This window comes from Cynoglossus semilaevis, chromosome Z, assembly GCF_000523025.1.
Source record: "Cynoglossus semilaevis isolate Cse_v1.0 chromosome Z, Cse_v1.0, whole genome shotgun sequence".
NCBI lineage: Eukaryota > Metazoa > Chordata > Actinopteri > Pleuronectiformes > Cynoglossidae > Cynoglossus > Cynoglossus semilaevis.
Genome location: NC_024328.1, coordinates 2,420,911 through 2,440,821, shown reverse-complemented (window position 1 = coordinate 2,440,821; position 19,911 = coordinate 2,420,911). Strand labels below are relative to the sequence as shown.

Below are 19,911 nucleotides of genomic sequence, written 5' to 3'. Positions count from 1 at the left end.
AGTTAGTAAACAGTAAATCAGGGGATTGCAAAGTCATTTATTTGTAGAAAAACAACTAAATTCCAAAACACGAATAAAATAAAGGAAAAACTATTTAGAATAGTTTGACACTGCAACTGAAATAGTCAATGAAAGCACTGTCGCAGAGAAAGAATGGGTTGAAAGAAAAGCTCCGAAAATAATATTTAATGACAGAAGAAGAATCTCAGACAGCATACACACACACACACACACACACACACAGAGACACACAACAGTTTTCTATAAAAAGAGACAATGATTTCTACAAAAACCCCTTTGAATAAAAAAATGTACTCAGCGAAGTCCACACAGTGAGACCAAACGTCATCAGGACTGAGAAAAAAAAAGCATGTTAGTGATTCTATAATGTAACACAAACAAGAAAATAATCTATAAATTTCAATCTACAACTCAATGGTGTATATTTCTCTCTCGCTAGAAAATATTTTTTAAAGTTCTCAATCAAAATGTATGCTTTTACATTCCTTATAAATATATTGATTTCATTCATACCTATTGTAAAAATCATTCTTTGGGTTGATCCTTTACCAACAACCAGCTGAAGTGAGGAAACATCTGCATAGGTTTGCTGCACGAGTTTGAACACAGGCCGACACACACGAGGCCTCTCTGACACACAACTCTCAATATTTCAGGTCCACTCAAACCATCCACTGATGGAGTCACAAATATGTCACCAAAAAATGGAAGTGTGACTACTTGAAAAAAAAAATCAAAGTGCATGTGAAGTATTGAAGCTGTGACAATGGAGGTAGATATTTTTTTTTTGTGTGTAGTGGAAAGAAATTAGCTCAGATATTTATGTGTGAACTCCGGTGATTCCCAGATTATTTATACATTTTAGCACATTAGGCTTTTAAATTATATAATTAGTTTATATTATCATTATGCTTCTGCCTTTTCGATACCCACCTTTTTCCAATAGATAGCATAGAAAATAATAAAAGCATTTTAACATTTTGAACTCAGGCCTAGCCAAAACACTTTCAAAATCAAATACAAGGTTATTCAAATAAAATACTCAAAAGATAATAAACATAACAGTTTTTTTTAATGACTAGCATAAAACATATAATTTATGCTACTTGTATGTATGTTTTGGCCCACTTTCATCCAGCTTTGGGTTAGCTTTAAGATAATTAATCAAAGTTAATTCAAATGAAATAATTAGGGTAAGGAGTTTTAGTTGATTAGTTATTGACTATTAATATAATTGGGATAAATACAATTTGCCAATTTGGCCAACCCTTAGCTAATTCAAGGGTAACTGTCGGCTAATGTTAAGCTAACTTTCAGGCTACGTTCTTGTTATGTCTTTATTGATGTTTTAACTTTTCTGGCTAACCTCCATAAAGCATAAAATTAAATTTTCCACAAATGTATGTTCTTCCTCCATTTCCAGCTTCTATGTAAACTTTTCTTTTTAAATTTGGTTAACTAGAAAGATGAGTGATATCATGAGGGCAACACCATGAACTGTATGTCCATCCCTTAAAAAAAAAAAAAGAATGAATGTATGAAAATATACTGCAAAGTGTCCTACAGGAGAGTCACCCAAAGGTTTATTCATATGTCAGAATAGAACATAACACTTGTACACATGTGGGACTCATGTAAGTCAAAGTGCTGGTTGTCATACATTGAAGGTGCATTATGAAGGAAATATATTCTGTATGTCTACTAACATTTATCTATCTTATTTATAGATGAAGAATTTGTGGTACCTCCTAGGACGGGTTTCGGTTCACTTACAATGTTTCAAATATAAATGATTAACTATAAAGCGCTGTACCCATTGTGAACGCTAGTGGTCGTTGTTTACAAGTACATAAGTAGTAGTTTTAATATGGCGCTCATTTGTAACATAAGGCAACACATATACCTAGGGTTGGGCCTGACGTGAGACCAGGACGTTAGTATGAACTCAAACGCAGTTTAGAACATGTATAATGCTGATTTTCCTGCTTCCAAGTGCTTTCTAGTTCACTCACAATGTAAAGATGTTTTAGAAATAACTTTGACTAGAATAAAAACACTTTGGTCTGATGTTTTCTAAATTAAGCTAACGTGCCCAGGAAAAAAATGATAAACATAAAGGACAAATATCACTGCAATATCCAGATCATATCCATATCAGATTTTCTTTTTTTTTAATTTAAATGTTCATATTGTTTTTATTGTAGTATTATTGTAACTCAATAGTCACTGTCCTTTAGAACTCTTCTAGCCCCACACATTTGTTATAGACTCTGTATAAATGACAAATATAAAACATAATTTATGTGCAACATTAGTGTCTTGGGTCATGCATATCTTTCTTGAGAGAAAAAATCTTTGCTCTAGTAGTGTGCAAAAGTAGTATGTTTATCTGTGCAAAAGTTTATGACAAAGAATTCTCTGTATGGATAACGAAAACAACGCGTAGTTTCTAAAATATATTTTCTTTGTATCAAAAATACCCTCTGCTGTGGTGCTGATATGTGAAACTGTAGTTTATGTTCTGAAGATTCTGACACATGAATAAACCTGAGAGGTAACCTTATCGCCAAAAACCACATGACCCCCATATTTCCCCAGAAACTCTGGCCCAATCATGATGCACACCAAAAACAGTGTATTTGTGTGTGAGGGTCTGTATGCATGTATACAGTAGACGTGTGTGTTTGTGTATGTCATGTTCCCCTCTGTGCAGGAGTTGGCAGTGGGTTAAAGAAATGGTTTGAGGCACTACAAGAAGACCCTCCTGTATGGAGGTAAACCTTGTGACCCTGTTGTTGTTCTACTAAGTCTGGTATCTGTCTATATAGGGATGGGGAGGGGAGTAGAGCCAAAGCCTCTGAGGAAATTTGTCAGTGTCTGTACAGACGACAACTCAGCAGTGAGTCAGAAGAAAAGCAATGGAACAGATAAAGTGCAAAATGACACCCCCCTGCCAAACCTCAACCTTACTGTGTCACTGCCCTGTTTTTGGCTGGCTGTATGGGGCATCCCCCAAGTGCTACGTTGTTTCTCCCGCCTGATCCTCCACAACTGTCTCTGTCTCCTTCTGTCATCTCCGTCTGGTGTCAGTCCGACAACGCTCAGTTCTTTTTGAAAAAAGAGAAAAGTCTCTTGTCCTGGTTGGAACTGTGACGAACCTGTCTGGAGGAGTGACCACCATGGGGCCGCATTGACCTTGATGGGCGGGATTGCCACTCGTCCTGGTGTTTGTCCATTAGCTGCTGGTCAATCACTCTGTGCATGTCATCCTGAATTTGTGGACAGAAACGTGGATTAGAGTAGAAGAGGGTTAGAATTTAAAAATCAGTCATGTTTAAAATGTAAAATTATTCAGGTTCTTTGCATGGCCCAAATGTCACAGATCTTGGACTGGAAGCCCAAGCTGGATCCTCCAGCGGCATTTCATGTTTGTCCCTGTACTTCCTCCCCAGACTAATAAAAGCTGTATTTGATTGATTAAATACCTAGTTGTGACTGATGCCCAGCATCTGGTTTTGACCTGAAAATGTTTACATGACAAATGGGCGGTGAATAGATACTTTATCCAGTGGTTCTTTTTCTAAAGTGCTCCTTTATGGAACATAGAGCTGTTGCTGAGCCCCTGCACTCCATAACATTCAGTGAAAATAAACACTTTACTTACTTCCAACAAAACTGATATTCACTTTGAAAAAAGACTTACAACTTCAAATCAGGGCAGTCCCCACCAAATAAATAATAACTTCTTTTTAAAATTTAGTAGCAGCATCAATTTTTGGTGACCCCACATCACCTCCTAATAGTTCCATGTCCCAACATTATCTAAAGCTCTTTGCAGTGACACTTTCCCAATAGCATATTAATAATTGAGTCCCTTATTTGTCCCATATTAGAAAATCCACAGTGTGAGTGATTACAACTGGCTGCCACAGGAGGTGCCATTTGGGATATGTGGTTCCTCTGGGAATGGAACCTAGGTCTCTCTCCTGTCTGCTTGCAAGGCAGACATGCTAATGGATACACTATGCAACCATACTTTCAGTGTTACATTTTAAGAGGTTAAAACTCTGTTTGTTTTTTTAGGGATATATTTATTCTGTCAATAAAACAGACCAACTTAATTGGAAATAACCTTTGTTGTTTCTCAGTTTTAGTTTTGCACTTGGACGGTTCGTGTCCATTTCCTAAATACAGTCTATGGTTGTGATCACAGTGAATACATCATTACTCATTAAATGAACACAGTGCAGGTTTGTGAACACAGTACAAAAGCAGGTGGTCATGGACTATCAGGATAATATCAGAGTGATGGATTATGATAGTTTGAGTTTGGATGAGTTTGGATTTCAACTGAGGCGTTCAACAGTGGCATGGAATGGCTCAGCATGGCACAGGAGTGGAGTTAGTAAAAAGTAAAGGTGGCACGCTTGGTCTCACCTCTAAGGCAGGTGGGGGGAGGTACCACAGGGGAGAGAGGGTGGTACAGAAGCTGAGAAAGGCCACTAGATCAGAAACCACAAGAGCCAAACAGTAAAGAGCCCTGAGGAGGCAAACTGTGGGCAGGGGGGAAGAGAGAAGAAGAGCTGCTAGTTAGGGAGGTGAGGTGAGGTAAGGAGACGAGGTGAGGACAGGACAGGACAGGAGAGGAGAGGAGTGACAGTGTCCTCACACTGAATATTTAAAATGTTTTCTTTCTTACACTTTTAAATTTAAACTATTTATATACCTGTTCACTTAACATCTTATAACTATACTAGTTCTGCTAGTCTCTCTGTTAAATTAGTATTGTGTAGTAATTGTTAATAATGGTATAATTCAAATATAATAGTAAATAATAATTGAGATTACAATCAACAACACTACACACGGCAACTATAATTACCTACTAATACTACTAACGCTATCTATCTACTTCTACTAATCTACTAGGTTTTCCCACTGTCATTGACAAGTGTGCTGCTACTAATGTTTGTGTTTGTATTTTACCCATTTGTGTGTTTTTACTGTTTTGTTGCTGTACTGCTACTGGAGCCTAAATTTCCCAAAGGTAACTTCTGAGGAATTAATAAAGTTCTGTCTATCTATACATCTATCCAGCTGTCTGTCTGTCTGTCTCTCTAAATTATAATAGTGCATTGTATTTACTACAGAGATTCTATTTTATATACAAAACATAGCCAGAGCTAAGTGGCTAAGTTTTGAATATAAATATATACGTATATTGGGATACAAATAGTATTGANATAATTTTATGCATTCTGTTGAAGAAAGATAATTTCAATAAAACCCAGGAGAATTGTTTAACCATTTAAATGACATTTAAAAGCTCTGGACTCACCTGCCAGGCTTCCAGCTGCTGCGACAGGTTAAGCTTCTGCTGGATGGCATCCAAAAGCTGGTTATTCAGAGACATAATGTCTATTTTACACTTGGCCAGTTCCATCTCCACTGCTTTTTTTCTGAAAGAGACAAAGATGGATGAATGATTATTATCTTTAGAAAAAGCTCAGCTTGTGCCACATGTTATTTATTTTGCTAAACAAAAAAAACTCATTCAATTCAACCTAATTTCATAAAGAAGGAACAACAAAAAACCCCAAAGTTTTTTGGTTTACTTGACTTATCTTCACTGTAGTTAATCATCACATACATATAATAAATAAGTGAATTAAGTTAATTATTACATATATTTAAGCTTCAGCCTATCTTTACTCCTGCAATTCATTTTAAATAACACTTTTCTTCATATATGAAAAGTCACCGACAAGAATTTCTAAGTGGACATTTTTATACTCCATGTGATCTTACTTGGCTATGGCTTCATCCCTGTCTCGGATGGCGCTCTGGAGCTGTTCGCTGGGTTCTCGAACTTCAGCCATTGTCCTCATCTGCTTGTTCTCCTCCTGTAGAGAACACATCTCCACGGAGAGAAGTGCCATCTGTGGGTAAGATTGATAATACAAAGTGTCCTACATCACAAACCACACAACCCAACATCATTACATCCACATCCAGGTGCAACCGCTGGTACCTGATTGTGCAGCTGCAGCACCTCTCCTTCACTGCAGCAAGTTCTCTGCTGTGCAGCTTCATACAGCTCCCTAACCTCCCTCAGTTCTTCTCCCAACTTTCTCACCTGCTCCTCCAACGCCTCCTCATCACTGCGCCGTGAACCCTGTCAACACACAATACAAACAATGACACAATAGAACACCCTTACAATACATCATGACAATACTCGATTTTCAACCTAAGTAAGAACTCAGAACTGTACCTATATCACTCACCTACGCAAACACAGTGGTAACATTATATTCTAGAACAGGGGTGTCCAAAAGGTAGACCGGGATCTACCGGTAGATTTCAAAGCAAGTGCTGGTAGATCCTGAGCAATTTCATTTAAGGAGACAAAACAATTTAAAAATGATAGATTTGATTCTATTTTAAGATGCTCATCACTAGAGCTAAAGTAAGGACCATAGAAGTATTGAGTCAGATGATATTGTGCCATACAACTACAGCCATTTAATCAAAGTAGTGAATATATATTTATAGTTTTCAATGTAGGCAGATCACGTTACCCTGGTCATTTGAAAAGTAGCTCCCAAGCTTAAAATGTGTGGACACCCCTGTTCTAGAACATAAAAACATCAAGTGTCTGACTTAAGCTTGGAAGCCACAACAAAGGTCAAAAAGTTCTCAGAAAAACAACACACACAAAAGAAAGTAGTTGTAGCACAATCCAACATGGAATGCAACCAGTTAATGTAAACAAAACCGTCTTCTGCGTATAGCATCATGCGACAATATAGTAGTCAACCATGCTGCCAACTAGTTCCTGTGTGGAATTTGTCTTCACCCCGTACATCAGGTTGAATGAAGAAGTCTTTCTGTATGAATTGATGGGAGATGGCAACGTAATCACAAAACACCGTAGGTTGAGGACATTGTAAACCAAGGAGATCTCGTAATTAAATCATTCTGTATTTAACACGTGGAATTAAGCTAGTTCTTTCACTCTGAGTGAAAGTTATTGTCTGTTAGCAGCAGCTAACTGACAATAACCACAAGTCTAAAAAAAAAACTTTACTGAAATGTCTGGGCTTCACTGAAGTTCACTGAGGGCCTAATCATCGGCCCTGTTTGGGCCTCCAGGTTATTGCCTGATCAGCCTTGTGAAATTCTTCTATCCACAGCAGGTGTAGACTTTATTACCGTAGACTCATTGCCGTCCAGCAGGTTCTGTGTGAGTCTCCTCAGCTCCAGAAGGCTGATGTGGAGGCTTCCTGTAGGCACATCCTTGGCTGAGGACGTCTCTGAGGACTCATCCATCGAAGAATCGGTAGACAGTGCTGAGTCCGTGATGTCGTTTCCCCGGAGATGAGAGCAGAGTGACCTGACCTCACAGTAGGCCTCCCACAACTGAAGACGCAGCTGAAGAAGAATAGGATTCAGTTACACAATACATACAAAAAAAAACCCCTAATGATAAGATTTTTGTATTTTTTGGCTAACTTTAAACCACCGGTATGTAAACATCTCAAAGAATACACATTTATTAACCAATCATTGGCTTTTTATGTTTATTAAGGATGGCAAAATTGTACTGTCTGCTAACATTTAGCCATTTCAAAGCTTCAGTTATACATAAAGCTTAGCATTCTGTGTCTTTTATGCTGAGATATTTAGCTATAACTTTCTTTAACTTATTGCCACTTTTTTCTGCTACAATTTTATCCATTCCAACTATTAATCTGAAAACTTAAAAATTAATATCTAATTAATTTAAAAATGTTTTTAATTTTTTTAGGAAGACTAACTGTACTTCCGATCGTCCATCAGCAGATCGAGTAGTGACTGATCCAAGACTGTGTTAGGTGAATAACTGTAGCGTAGGTGAGTAGGTGATAATGAATACCTGCTCCCGTTCTTGCTCCTGTTCCTCCTGCTCCATGCTCAGCTCTATCTCACACAGTAGACTGGATGGGTGTGGTGTAATGCTGTGCAGACTGTGCTCCTCTGTCAACTCCTCCAGTCGGACGGTCAGTTGTCTATGGGACACCTGAACCTCTCGGAGTTCCAGATGGCTCTGTCGCAACTGAACAAAACCAAAGAGGCTAAACTTAACAGTGTAAACTGTCAGGTCTGTCTGTCTCCTGTTCCTGCTGTCTGCTGTGTGGAGTAATCTGTGTGATCACACTCACCTGTCTCTGCAATTAGCCTCACTCCTGCCACCTGCTGCTCTTTGTATATATATATATATATATACCTCTCTCCCTCACTCTGGCCTTGTGTTGTGTTGTGTTGTGTTGTGTTGTGTTGTGTTGTGTTGTGTTGTGTTGTGTTGTGTTGTGTTGTGTTGTGTTGTGGGTCAAGTCTGTTGCTGTGCTCAGCTCTGCTGGGCTCTGCGTATGCTTTTATCCTGGTCTTTGGAAGTGAATTTTGTGAATTTTGATTTTTGAAATAAACTGCCTGCACCAGTCCTGCATTTGGGTCCTGCCTACTTCCTGCCATGTCGATGGCTCACCGTGACAGTAAACAATCGGTTTCCAACCCAGTTCTCGGGGTGAATGGAAGAAAACTCTCAACTTAATTTTCCTTAGACCAGAATGATATATAACTACATTATATTCAACCAGAAAGTTGAGCTGCATCAGCACTTTTCCTCTGTCATCGTTTACTGTTGGAGAAAGAGCCTTAACCAGTCATTAAGTGACATTTATGACCAAAGTTGTCACGTAGAAGCGCAGCCAACCCACAAAAAAAGACTATATTTAACTATATTTTCAAGGCGATATATGTGTGTGTGCTGGTTTTGAAAATGAATGGTTGGTGTCACCACCAGTTGGAAAAACAAACTGGTCGGGATGAATAGTGTAAATATCTGAACAACTGCTCTCTGAAAGCAATGAAAGTGACTTTAAACACCAAATATAAAACAGTCACGTGGTGGAGGAGACTGAAGATCTAACAGTTTCTCTGTAACGTGTCGATTACCTGTAGGTCCTTCTCATTGCACTGCTTCTCTAACACCAGCGTCCTCTCTCTGAGGTCGTCCACTGTGCTCTGAAGCAACTCATTCTCCTCCAGCACGGCGTGAACGCGGTGTTCGAGCTCCATTTTCCTCTCTGAAAGCATCTTAATCTAACACATCAAACGGAAAAAGTTAGCCTCCAACAACACAGAATAGAAAGGTCTTGGTTTCTTTACAAAACTATATTAATACAGATGGAGAGACAAAGTGTTAGAGTATCAGCCAGGTTGTTGTTGTTTTTCTGTCTGTCTGTGAGTGGAGCTGGGCTCCTACACCAGACTATAACCGACTCCCACTGCTCTGAAGAATGTTCGTTGCCTAGCAAAATGTAGGCGTTCGTGGCCACCCTCGTCTTCAGGAATGTTTTGGTGAGGTTACTATCAACTGAATACCCTGACATTTACAGCCTTTCAGTGAAGGTCAGTCCATCAGCATCACAGCTTCTTCCTTATAGACCATTTTTTCGTCTTAAGTGGCCGGAACAGTGTGTCTCCATTAAACCTGGATAAATTCTTACGAGATTGTCTGCCTTGCCTGTTTGTCCTATTTCTGATAGTTAAAATAAGGATCAGTTCCCTTCACAAACACCTGAGCTTTTGTGATCAGTGTTTTTGGATGTTATTTGGTTCTGCAGTAGCCACTGTCTTAACATAAATGAAGCTAATAGCTGTATGGCTCCAGTATACAGATACAGTACAGCACTAGAGGGAGGACCCAGACACTGCAGCATCTCAGACAAATTTAGAGCAGAAGCCTTTTCTGCCAATTATAGCACAGTCTCTGCAGTCTGCAGGGTGTTTTCTGTTCAGCTTTGAAAGATAAACTACAGAGGAAACTCTCTTCTCTGTTTACACTCTCGACATAAAATTGTTAATGAATTTCTTTCAGCTGTCAGCTGCCTGGTGCACTCTTTATAAATTCAGGAAAAAGAAAAAAAAAAACCAAGTCAGAGACTTCAAACAACAGTTGCTTTGACAGCTCAGCCTTTGTCGGATTGTAAGTCTTTCCCAAAAATAAATTTGAAAAAGTAGGTTTAAAGAAAAGTAAAATGTAAAATTTGTTAAAATTATCCGTTTTGTGTGTGTATACAAAAACCTTACAGTATGTTACCAAAGTTTGAAAAAAAAAAGGTTTTAATAGCTTAACCAAAAACAGCTAAAGATTAGCCCTAGACACTTGAACATGCTAACAACTAAGCCACATTACATTACCCAAGACATAACATACCGCAAGGGGAAAAAAGGTCAGACATTAGCCCAGAAAGCTAGCTAATTAGCAAAATGTCGGTGGAGAGTTTTGGAGAAGAATGTTCTTAAAGCACAATTGTCAAACTCCAGGCCTCAATGACTGATGTTTCATGCACAACACCAGGAAACAAGGACTGCAGTTGTTCCACGATGGATCAGTTAAACATGATAATAACAGTTATGAGTGTTTCAGAAAATTTCTACTTGGAACCACTTGTCTGCAACATTATGTTTGGACTTCAGATGAACTCATCACTGGACAACATGGGTGTAGGTTTTCGTGCAGGAAAAAATCCTGATACATTCCTTGTTTCTGATATTTCACAGGACATTCCATGCAGCATGCAGTCAGATGCAGAGAGAGAGAGAAGGTTCAGTAACCACTCACTTCTAGCCCTTGCTGCCCCAAACAAGTGAAGAGGAGGAAAAGATAAACATGGTAAAAACTGGAGAAAATGTTTCATTGTCAAAAAGTTGTGAAAAAACATCACCACATGCTATGTTATCATAGTATGACCAGTATTACCAGTTAAAATACTTTAAAAAAAATTGATAATAGTTTGATGAAGATAATATTTCAGACTGACAGCAACCAAAAATACATCTGCGGTTAATAATTTTAAAAAAATCTTATTTGATGTATTCTGAGTTTTAGTTTTAATTGAAATGCAAAGAGTAAGGGTCTCATTAAAGATGAAATAAATTATGTGATATTTTGATCTATATTGATGATCAAACCGTGAAACCTCCTCCTGTGAAAAATGCATTACGGAAAAATATTAGATTTCATGCAGATTGCTATTTGTTGAGCCATTCATCAGGCATTTTTTCTGAATTTCTTTTCTCATTCTTTTCTTTGAGTCAAATTGAGTAATTGAATTTTTTTTTTTTAATTTTTTTTACACTAATAAGAACGTTCTGGAGATAGGAAGAGTAATGCTTTGGCCACGGATATAGTTTTTTGGAGTTGGTGTAGATTTTTGTATTTATAGTTTATATTATGGCATAGAAGAGGATAAAAAGCTGTAGTGTCTCACCTCAGCCTGTAGAGTCTCCAGCCGTGTCATGTGTTGACTTGTAGACAAACTCTTCTCCCTGAAATCATCCCGTAGTGTATGGACCTGAGTGGACAGCTGCTTCTCCACCTCTGCAGCCTGTACACACATGAAACACACCACAGGTCAACAGTGTTCACCTCACACAGGTCTGCTTTTTATTCACAGTAATCCCACACACCTTTAGTGAAGAGAAAGAATATTATTTATTATACCACACACTCAGTTGCTCTGCCTTGCTGCTCACTTCCTCTGTAGTACGAGTTCCTAAAAGCTCTGTGTTACTTCACTGTCATTGTGCTTTTGGAGAGCCTTCACTCTGACCTAATAGAGCTGCATTATTTAAACTTTATTGGACATGTGGGAGCAGAAACTCTCAGTTTCTGGTTGGCCTTCATTAACTCAAAACTATACTCAGGAATCAGTATTGCTAACGCTCTATCCATGATTGCCATGGCAACGGCAGCATCCTCAACCTGACTCATATTTCCACCGCTCAGCAAGCATCACAAGAGGTACATTTATTTGAAAACCAAATAAGTCAAGGTTACGTTAGCTGGACTAAGTTTCCAGGATTTCCTCAAAATCAGAAAAATCAATAATACATATACAGTGCCTATCATAAGTATTCACCCCCTTGGATGTTTTACCCTTTTAGAGCTTTCATAAATCAATCATGGCAATAAAATTTGGCTTTTTTGACACAAGAATTTATTGGAAAAAACTCTTTAATGTCAAAGTGAAAACAGATTTCTACAAAATAATGTCAATGAAATAAAAATATATAAAGAAATATAATTGTTTGCATAATTAATCACCCCCTTTAGTTAATGGTCTAATTCAATAGAGGTCCATCAAATTCTTGCCAATAGTCTCACAATTAGTGAAATGAAGATGACCTGAGTGGTGTGGGTGTGCTTCAAGTGATTGAGGTATAAAACACCTGTGTCCGAATGGTCCAGACTGGTGGATCAGTATTCTTGGCCACAATTACACCATGAAGACAGAAGAACGCTCCAAGCAACTCAGGGAAAGGGTGATTGAGAAGTACAATTCAGGGGATGGATACAAAAAAAAAAACATTCCAAGGCATTGAACATCCCCCAGAGTTCAGTGAAATCCATTATCAAGAAATGGAAGGAATATGGCACTTGTGTGAATCTGCCTTGATCAGGCCGCCCTCGTAAACTAAGTGACCGTGCAAATAGGAGACTAGTGAGAGAAGCAACCAAGACCCCTAGGACTACTCTGAAGGAGTTACAAGCTTCAGCTGCTGAGATGGGAGAGACTATGCATATAGCAACTGCTGCCCCGGTTCTTCACCGAAGAGCATAAATCATTAATGGATCACCTGTGCCAATAGTCCTCCACGAGGGCTCTGAGGTCAGAGTTATCACTTCGTAAGGGTGTGGTTAGGGGTTTTCTTTTTGTAGTAAAGCAGTTGGTAAATGAATCCAAAACATAAACAATCACTTGTACTCCAATACACAAAGATTTATAAGAATTATAATATAATAAATCTGTAAATAAAAACAAATAAAGTGTCTCGTGTTAACATTGTAACATGTAGTAACACTGTGGACAGACATCCTGTGTTGCATTACTTGGCATCAGTATATCTTTAGATGTATTTATAACCGGATGTGTTTAAAGTGAACAGCTGTTTGCTCAGCTCAACAGATGTGCAGCCGGTAAAGTCTCCTGCAGAGACCAGTCGTAGTCAGTCATGTGACCATTGACCCACTGACCCCACAATCAGACAGACTGAGGTCATATATAAAATTACCAGTCGACTGCAGCTGGTCTGGTAGGTAGAAAGTCTCTTAATCTGCCCATGAAGTGTTGGGAAGAGCAGGTCAGACCAGACTGGTTTCTCTGACACCAGTTTAATGAACTTATACAGTTTAATGTACTTTACGTAGTAAATAAAAGTCTGAGGAGCAGCAGTACTACTGTCTCATACTCATAACCTGATGTTTCTAAAACATTTTAACATGCTTTGGCTCAAGAATTGTTGAGGGTGTACAGCTCCATAGAACAGGGTGAGCCTTGTTGAGTACTCTGGTCATATTGTCACCATGGTCAGACATTGGTGATTGACAGCTGTCGTAGACATGTGTATCATAATGTATCATAAGTCCTAACTACTACTTAAAGTGCATAATAAAAACCTGTTTCTGTTTCTTTTAATAGAATAATCTAATAAACAGTAATATTGGCCCAATGAGCTGAACTTCCTAGAAGTTCTTTAAAGTCTGAATACTTTCGGGTAGTAAGGTACAGTAAAACTTTAACAAAAAGAGGAGACACACACATCACTATTCACAGATGGGCGGGCAGGAGAGAAGGATGAGTCATCACAAAACTTCAATCCTATCATGTTGATTGAGTTACTGTTCTGTGTTTGCTCCAGGTGCATCATAGGTCTTCACCTAAACTATACTCCTGTGACTACAGCGCATTCCCATGGAAACAACATAGCAAGGCTACAATTTGCATGTCACTCTGGCGGTTGTCATGGCAGCCAGGAGGTTATGTTATTGGTGGAGTGGTGACTTGCGGTCTCAGAGCTTTTCATGCTCTCTTTTATCATTCTCTCAGGGAACTGCATGGTCGAGAGTCAGAGAAGGAGGAGGAGGAGAAGGAGGAGGAAGAGGAGGAGGAAGAGGAAGAGGAAGAGGAAGAGGAAGAGAAGGAGGAGGAGCAGGAGGAGGAGGAGGAAGAGGAAGAGGAGGGGCAATCCCACTTTGAGGAGGTTACATAACAAATCCTCTAAGCCACAGCGCAGGTAATGAAGACAGAAGACTGGTCAACCTGAAGGCTGACTGACCACTGCAGTTTGGCACAAGTGACCTTCTGTCATTAAAACATTCTTTTAAAATCAAATGTGGACTTTTTGTCTTTGCTGACATGACCTCACCTTATTTATCTGGGTTTGGGTTGGTCATTAGAATCATGATGTTTAGCATGCAGCTGTAAACTAATCTCCAAACACTGTTGATCAACCAACCCGTTTGGTCACTATTAGATAAACATCACTAACAGTGGAAAAGGGTGCAGAATAAGAAACAAAACTTCATACACACACACACACACACACACACACACACACACTGTTATATGAAATGGATCTAGAGCGATTTATCAGTCAGTGTATACTTTGGAGTTCAGTTCAGTTCACTTTGTTTTTCAAATATATGCATATGGCAAGACATGGAATTAGAGGGGATTATAGCCCAATCCCCTTTTAACAGTTGGATTAACTGCATGTCTTACATCACTTCCTGTCTTCTCCAGCAAGGTCAATACACTATAGCCAATTAAGAGACCGTGTTAACCCTTGTCCTTCACATTTTTATACACACCGTTTGTCCTTGCAATGATTTTAATTTTGTCCCAGAATATGAGTATTAATGAATATGAGGAAAAGTTGACACAAGTCATGCAGTACAGGAACATGCACACGCACACATACTCATGCACGCACACACACACACACACACAGACACAAAGACACATTGGGTCTAGGGGTTAAAAGGGTTAACAAGTGAGGCATTGCTCTTCTTTGTAAAAGATGACGATTAGTTTCCATGACTCACGTCAGTGTCACCAATCACAGACATCAATCTCATGTTTCCAGGCCTCCAGATTTGTTGTTATGGTAGTTTTAATGAATACGTTTCCAAAACTACCAGGCTTGATTATAAGTTTATAAAAGGTTAGAGAACTATCGTTTAAACTGTGTGGGTCTTTCTCCTACAACAGATATCATTACTTAGTCACAGCCCATTGCTAAGCAATGAGCCAATGAACCCAGAGTTAAAGAGAGAGAGAGAGAGAGAGCAAAAACACTGGGCTTGACCCAATTAATTCTATTACCCAGCAGGTTTTTCTCTCTGCCTGCTCTAAATCATCTGGATCAATAGAGTCAATTAAATCTAATGAATTCTAGTAAGTCTTTGGGGCAACAAGATGTTTACCCCACCTTAATCCCCCCATTCACAAAGTATAATGCAGACCACTTTCAGAACATATCTTAATGGATTTCCTTCAAACAGGTTTCAGTTAGATTAAATGCATTTTAATTTTACTAAGTGTCTGTTTTTTTGCTGCAATCTAGACAGCGACTGACAACCTGTGCTGGTTATGAAGAGGTGGTGGTAGAACAATGGAGCTGCAGGCTGTTTTAATCTGGTAATGACACAGGTGGAGGAGGAGATGCTGCTGCGCACTGTGGTGAAGTGGGGCCTGGAATCAGTCTCCTGTCTGAACAGTATGTACCCAGCAGCAGATCATGTTTTTTTTTTCTCTCTAGAGGTAAAACAATACCCAGAAGTGTGAGTGTTACCATGGACCACTGTACTGATGGAGTTATCATTAGCACCTGTACAGACTGTGTGTAAACAGCTCTGGGCAGCTGTGGCAGCAGTCGTGGCATTCACCCTGCTCCGCCAGGCGTGTCATTACATCCAAAAAGTCACAGCTTCACACACTTTCTTCCGTATTAGAAGATTAAAACATTTAGATGTTTAATTATTAATAATAATTAATCTAAAATAATTATCTAATTATGTAAATGGTTTTAACCAGGTCACAGAATAAAAAATACATCAAACTATATTATTATATCTCACCTCATAAACTCAGACAAACAGCATTCCTTGCCCTGTAGGACCGTGAGCAAAGCAACATTAGCTTCTTTTTTTTTTTAACCAAGTCAAGCAACTAATTTCTGTGTACTGTACCTTTGTCTACTCTGCATGCATTACTTGTCCCTGTCCTGGTGTGGATGGACGTGATTAAAAAGCTAGATCTGCAAAGCTTGTGCTTTGATTGGTAGCAGCCCTGTGCATCAAATTTGACGTCTTCAAATCTTACACCAAAGAGAGTCTAACGTTGACTTCATTTGTTCGTCCTGTATATTCATTTGTGTACAGTGTGTACTCTAATTTCTCAAATCCCTTCCATTTTGTTTATTCTTTACCTTGCCAGTCAAACTAGGCTGCAATCAAATTACCTGTCAATGTGCATAATGCTATTGCGTAAGTTTTTACTCCAATCATTTTAAAATATTCAGAATAAAACCTGGAACCTCCATTTTCATACTGATGAGTCGGCAGAATTCAGGTGACGTTAGTGGGATAAAGTAGGCTGAAAGGAGGGGGGAAAACCCTGATGCTCCAGGGAACGATGACCCTCCACTTGGCTGAGCAACCTATATAATGTCAGCCGCTCAGGAGGTGGACTGAAAGACCTGCAGAGTAGACCACACGGAAATGTGGTGTGTATGTGTGTAAGACCGCACCCTCCCATGGTTCATCTACTGCTGTTTATGAAGCTTTGTATATTAGAGATAAAGAAGAATCCAGTTATTTATTTTTTGGAGCCAGCACCTTAGGTTTATATCCCGTGTCCAAAAGTAGTGAGGTGGAGCCAGATTATAAAGTTCAGTATGAAGACTCATCTTTCATCCACTAACTTCAAGAGTAACACAAAAAACAAGAAAAGTGAAATGACTATACAAGCAGTTAAACCAACTTTATACCTTCAACTCATGCCTCACTTAGCAAACACACACTCACTCACACACACAAGCAGTTCCTTACTTACCCTGCTAAGTTGCTCCAGCAATCTATGGTTCTGTTCAGAGAGCTCACTAATGGCCTTGGTCTTGTCCCTGTCCGCTTCTCTTAGCTGAACCTGATGTCTCTCCAGCTCTTCCTGAAGCTGCTGGACGTCCGTCTCCAGCTCGGCAACGCGCCCCTCCCACTCGCCTTCTCGACTTTCCAGACGCCGTCGCAGCTCGTGCTTCTCCTGCTCCAAGTGCTGCATGTCAATACAAGGGAAAAAAGGCAACGTTAGATTGTGTTCAACATGATTCATATATAAAAATGTCTGTATAGTTACTGGAACTAGTGGTTCATTAATTGATATGACTGGATTATAATTATTAACAATTAACAAAAACAACCTGAGAATATGTTGACTGTTGAATATAATATAACATGAATATAATGAACATGTTGTCAAGTCTTTTTAATGAATATTTGCAAGAGCAGGAAAAAACCTAAAAGTTGAGATGATATGACGTTCTTCTGCAGATGCTCTGGGGCTGTTCCTTTCTAGATCTAAGGTGTGTTGTTGTTGTTGTTATTATTATTAGAGCAGGAGCAGCTGACATCTTTGTGCTCAGTGTTTCCATCTTTGGGCACAAAACCAGTCATGGAGACGAATCAAAGAGATTCAGAACAAGAGCGAAAAACATGGACAGCTCTCAGGACCCGGTATCAAGAGCTGTGACAACATCATTAATAACCAGGAGGAGCCTTATTCCCTGAGCTGCACCGGCAGAATGAATATGGATCAAAGTGCTCAACAGATGTACAGCTGACAGGCTGAGGACAGGCACAGGATTAGTCTTTGTGTTACAGGCCACGTGTTTGTCCGTATTAATAAAAACAACACCTCAGATGTGGACCTTTCTGTGTTAATTGTATACCAAAGTATCTCAGACACACATGCTCACAGTGGTCATGTCACTTAAATTCAGAATTACAGTGACTGTTGTTGTCTATTTCTATTTAGCAGACATATAATTTCCTGTGCCTGACACATTTTGTGTGTGTGAAAACTCAAGACATTAATTAATTAATTAAGCTCAGAGCAACTACACTACTGTATTTAGTGCTTAACAATCTATTTAATTAAATCAAAACCACCCACTCTTGAACAAATAATAAAAAAAAACATTGGGAAAAGCCTAAGACAGTCTGTTGACTCATTATGATGCTAGAAGATTGTAAAATGTTGTTTAAGGGGGTTCAATGTAAATCAAAACACAAATGAAAGTGTAAAAAGAAAACAGTAGTTAAAGGAAATAGAAAATAGGACATATGACTACAATTAAGATTTAGACGATAATAAAGAACCAGGTTAAAGTTGTTAGGACAGGTTAAGATAAGAATAACTGCATGGGGATGTGCAAACATAGCTTGAATTGTGACAAAGCAACAGAAAGACAGCAAACAAATAACCCTTCAAAAAATAACTCATCGTTAAAACAAAATATTATATATATATGAATATAAATGTCTGAACATTAGCATAATGTATGTTAATAGTTTAAAGAGAGTGGAGTGATCTTAAATTAGCAGTAGTTTACATTTACAGATAAACCCCTTAGTCAGCATAATCAAACTAAAGTATTATTAACACTAGTTAAAAGTGTGACTAATAATTGTTAGCAACTTAATTTAAAATAAATGCTATGAACACAAACGAGCTTTTCTCTAATATTATAACAAAAGTCATAATGAAGGAGTGGAAACAGTTTCAAATGTTTGTTAAGAAGCTCCACAGGCTGCACTCGTCCCAGTTCTCTGTTTACACTGTGATGACTCGAACTTCATTATAGGATTATCATCTTTTTCGGGCCAAAGCAGAAATAGACTTGTGACAGCACTGAACGTACATTAAGTAACATTTTCTTTTTTTAATTTTACCTCTAATTTCTCATTGAGGTCTTTGTGCATTTTCTCATATTGCTTCGTCAAGTCTTGGTTCCTCTCTAGTAAAGCTTTTCCCAGTTTAGCAGCTAAAACCAAGTCTCTCTNNGGAAGAGCGACAGTAAATCTGCGTTGTGACCCACAACAGGCGTCTCCAGCTCCGGCGATAGCAGCTTCTCCTCCCCGTCCTCGTTGCTCCTGTCACGGGTCAGCATGGCCAGCTCCTCTTCCAGGGCCATACCAAGGCCTCCAGAGCCGGGGTTCCGCAGCGGGTGAGGCTGGAAGCCGCCGCCGAGTTCCTGATCCCCGGAGCCGGGAGAGTCCCGGGGCTCCATGCAGTCGCTGTCCAGCTCGAGTGGTGCTGAAACCGCGGCAGACGTCTGCAGGTCAAGGCAATAGGCGGACATCGTCGCCCGGACCGAGAAGAAGCCAACAGATGAGAAGAACCGAGGAGGTTTTTTTTTTTTTAGTCAGGATGAACCCACCCTGCTCTGATTCGGCTGGACTGACCGGAGCTGCTTCTTATCGACGATCCATCCATCACGCTCCAAATTCCAAGTTGGATCCTGATTACTCACGTCGCTCTCTCCCAGTGAAGCTCGAATCACAGCTCCTGCTGCTGTCTGTTTATAAATGGAAACACAGCACAGACACAGACGCAGTTTTCTTTATCCTGGGATCAATCGAATTGTTGAGCTCTGAGGAGCGTTCGGTCGGTCAGGGTCCACGCTGTCTCGGAGTCCCGGGTTCCCCATTATGTTCGGTTACACCGGTGCCATTTCCCAATGAAACAGATGAGCGCGTCCCGGATGCCTCTTTTCAACCTCTTTCCNNCCCGCCACGATATCTGTGACGCGAGCTGCAACCTGTTACAAACTGATCCGATTGGCTGAAAACGATAGTGCCATATTTTGGTGGGTTCTCTCTCTCTCTCTCTCTCTCTCTCTCTCTCTCTCTCTCTCTCTCTCTTACGCACACACATGCACACTCATCTGTGACCGAGGGCTGAAGCCCTTCGATCAGAATTATCCTGCATGATGAATTTCACC

At 39.5% G+C, this 19,911-nt stretch overlaps 1 protein-coding gene across 1 annotated transcript; it reads right to left on the bottom strand.

The window, feature by feature from the left end:
- Positions 1-17: 17 nt before the first annotated feature.
- bicdl1 (BICD family like cargo adaptor 1) lies at positions 18-19,678 on the bottom strand. Its single transcript, XM_017030642.2, is given in 12 exon segments — positions 18-3,290; positions 5,360-5,480; positions 5,830-5,960; positions 6,053-6,196; positions 7,237-7,455; positions 7,940-8,119; positions 9,019-9,165; positions 10,691-10,702; positions 11,340-11,456; positions 16,968-17,183; positions 18,860-18,972; positions 18,975-19,678. Coding segments are annotated over 12 exon segments (1,863 nt in total). The 5' UTR covers positions 19,270-19,678; the 3' UTR covers positions 18-3,122.
- Positions 19,679-19,911: the final 233 nt, after the last annotated feature.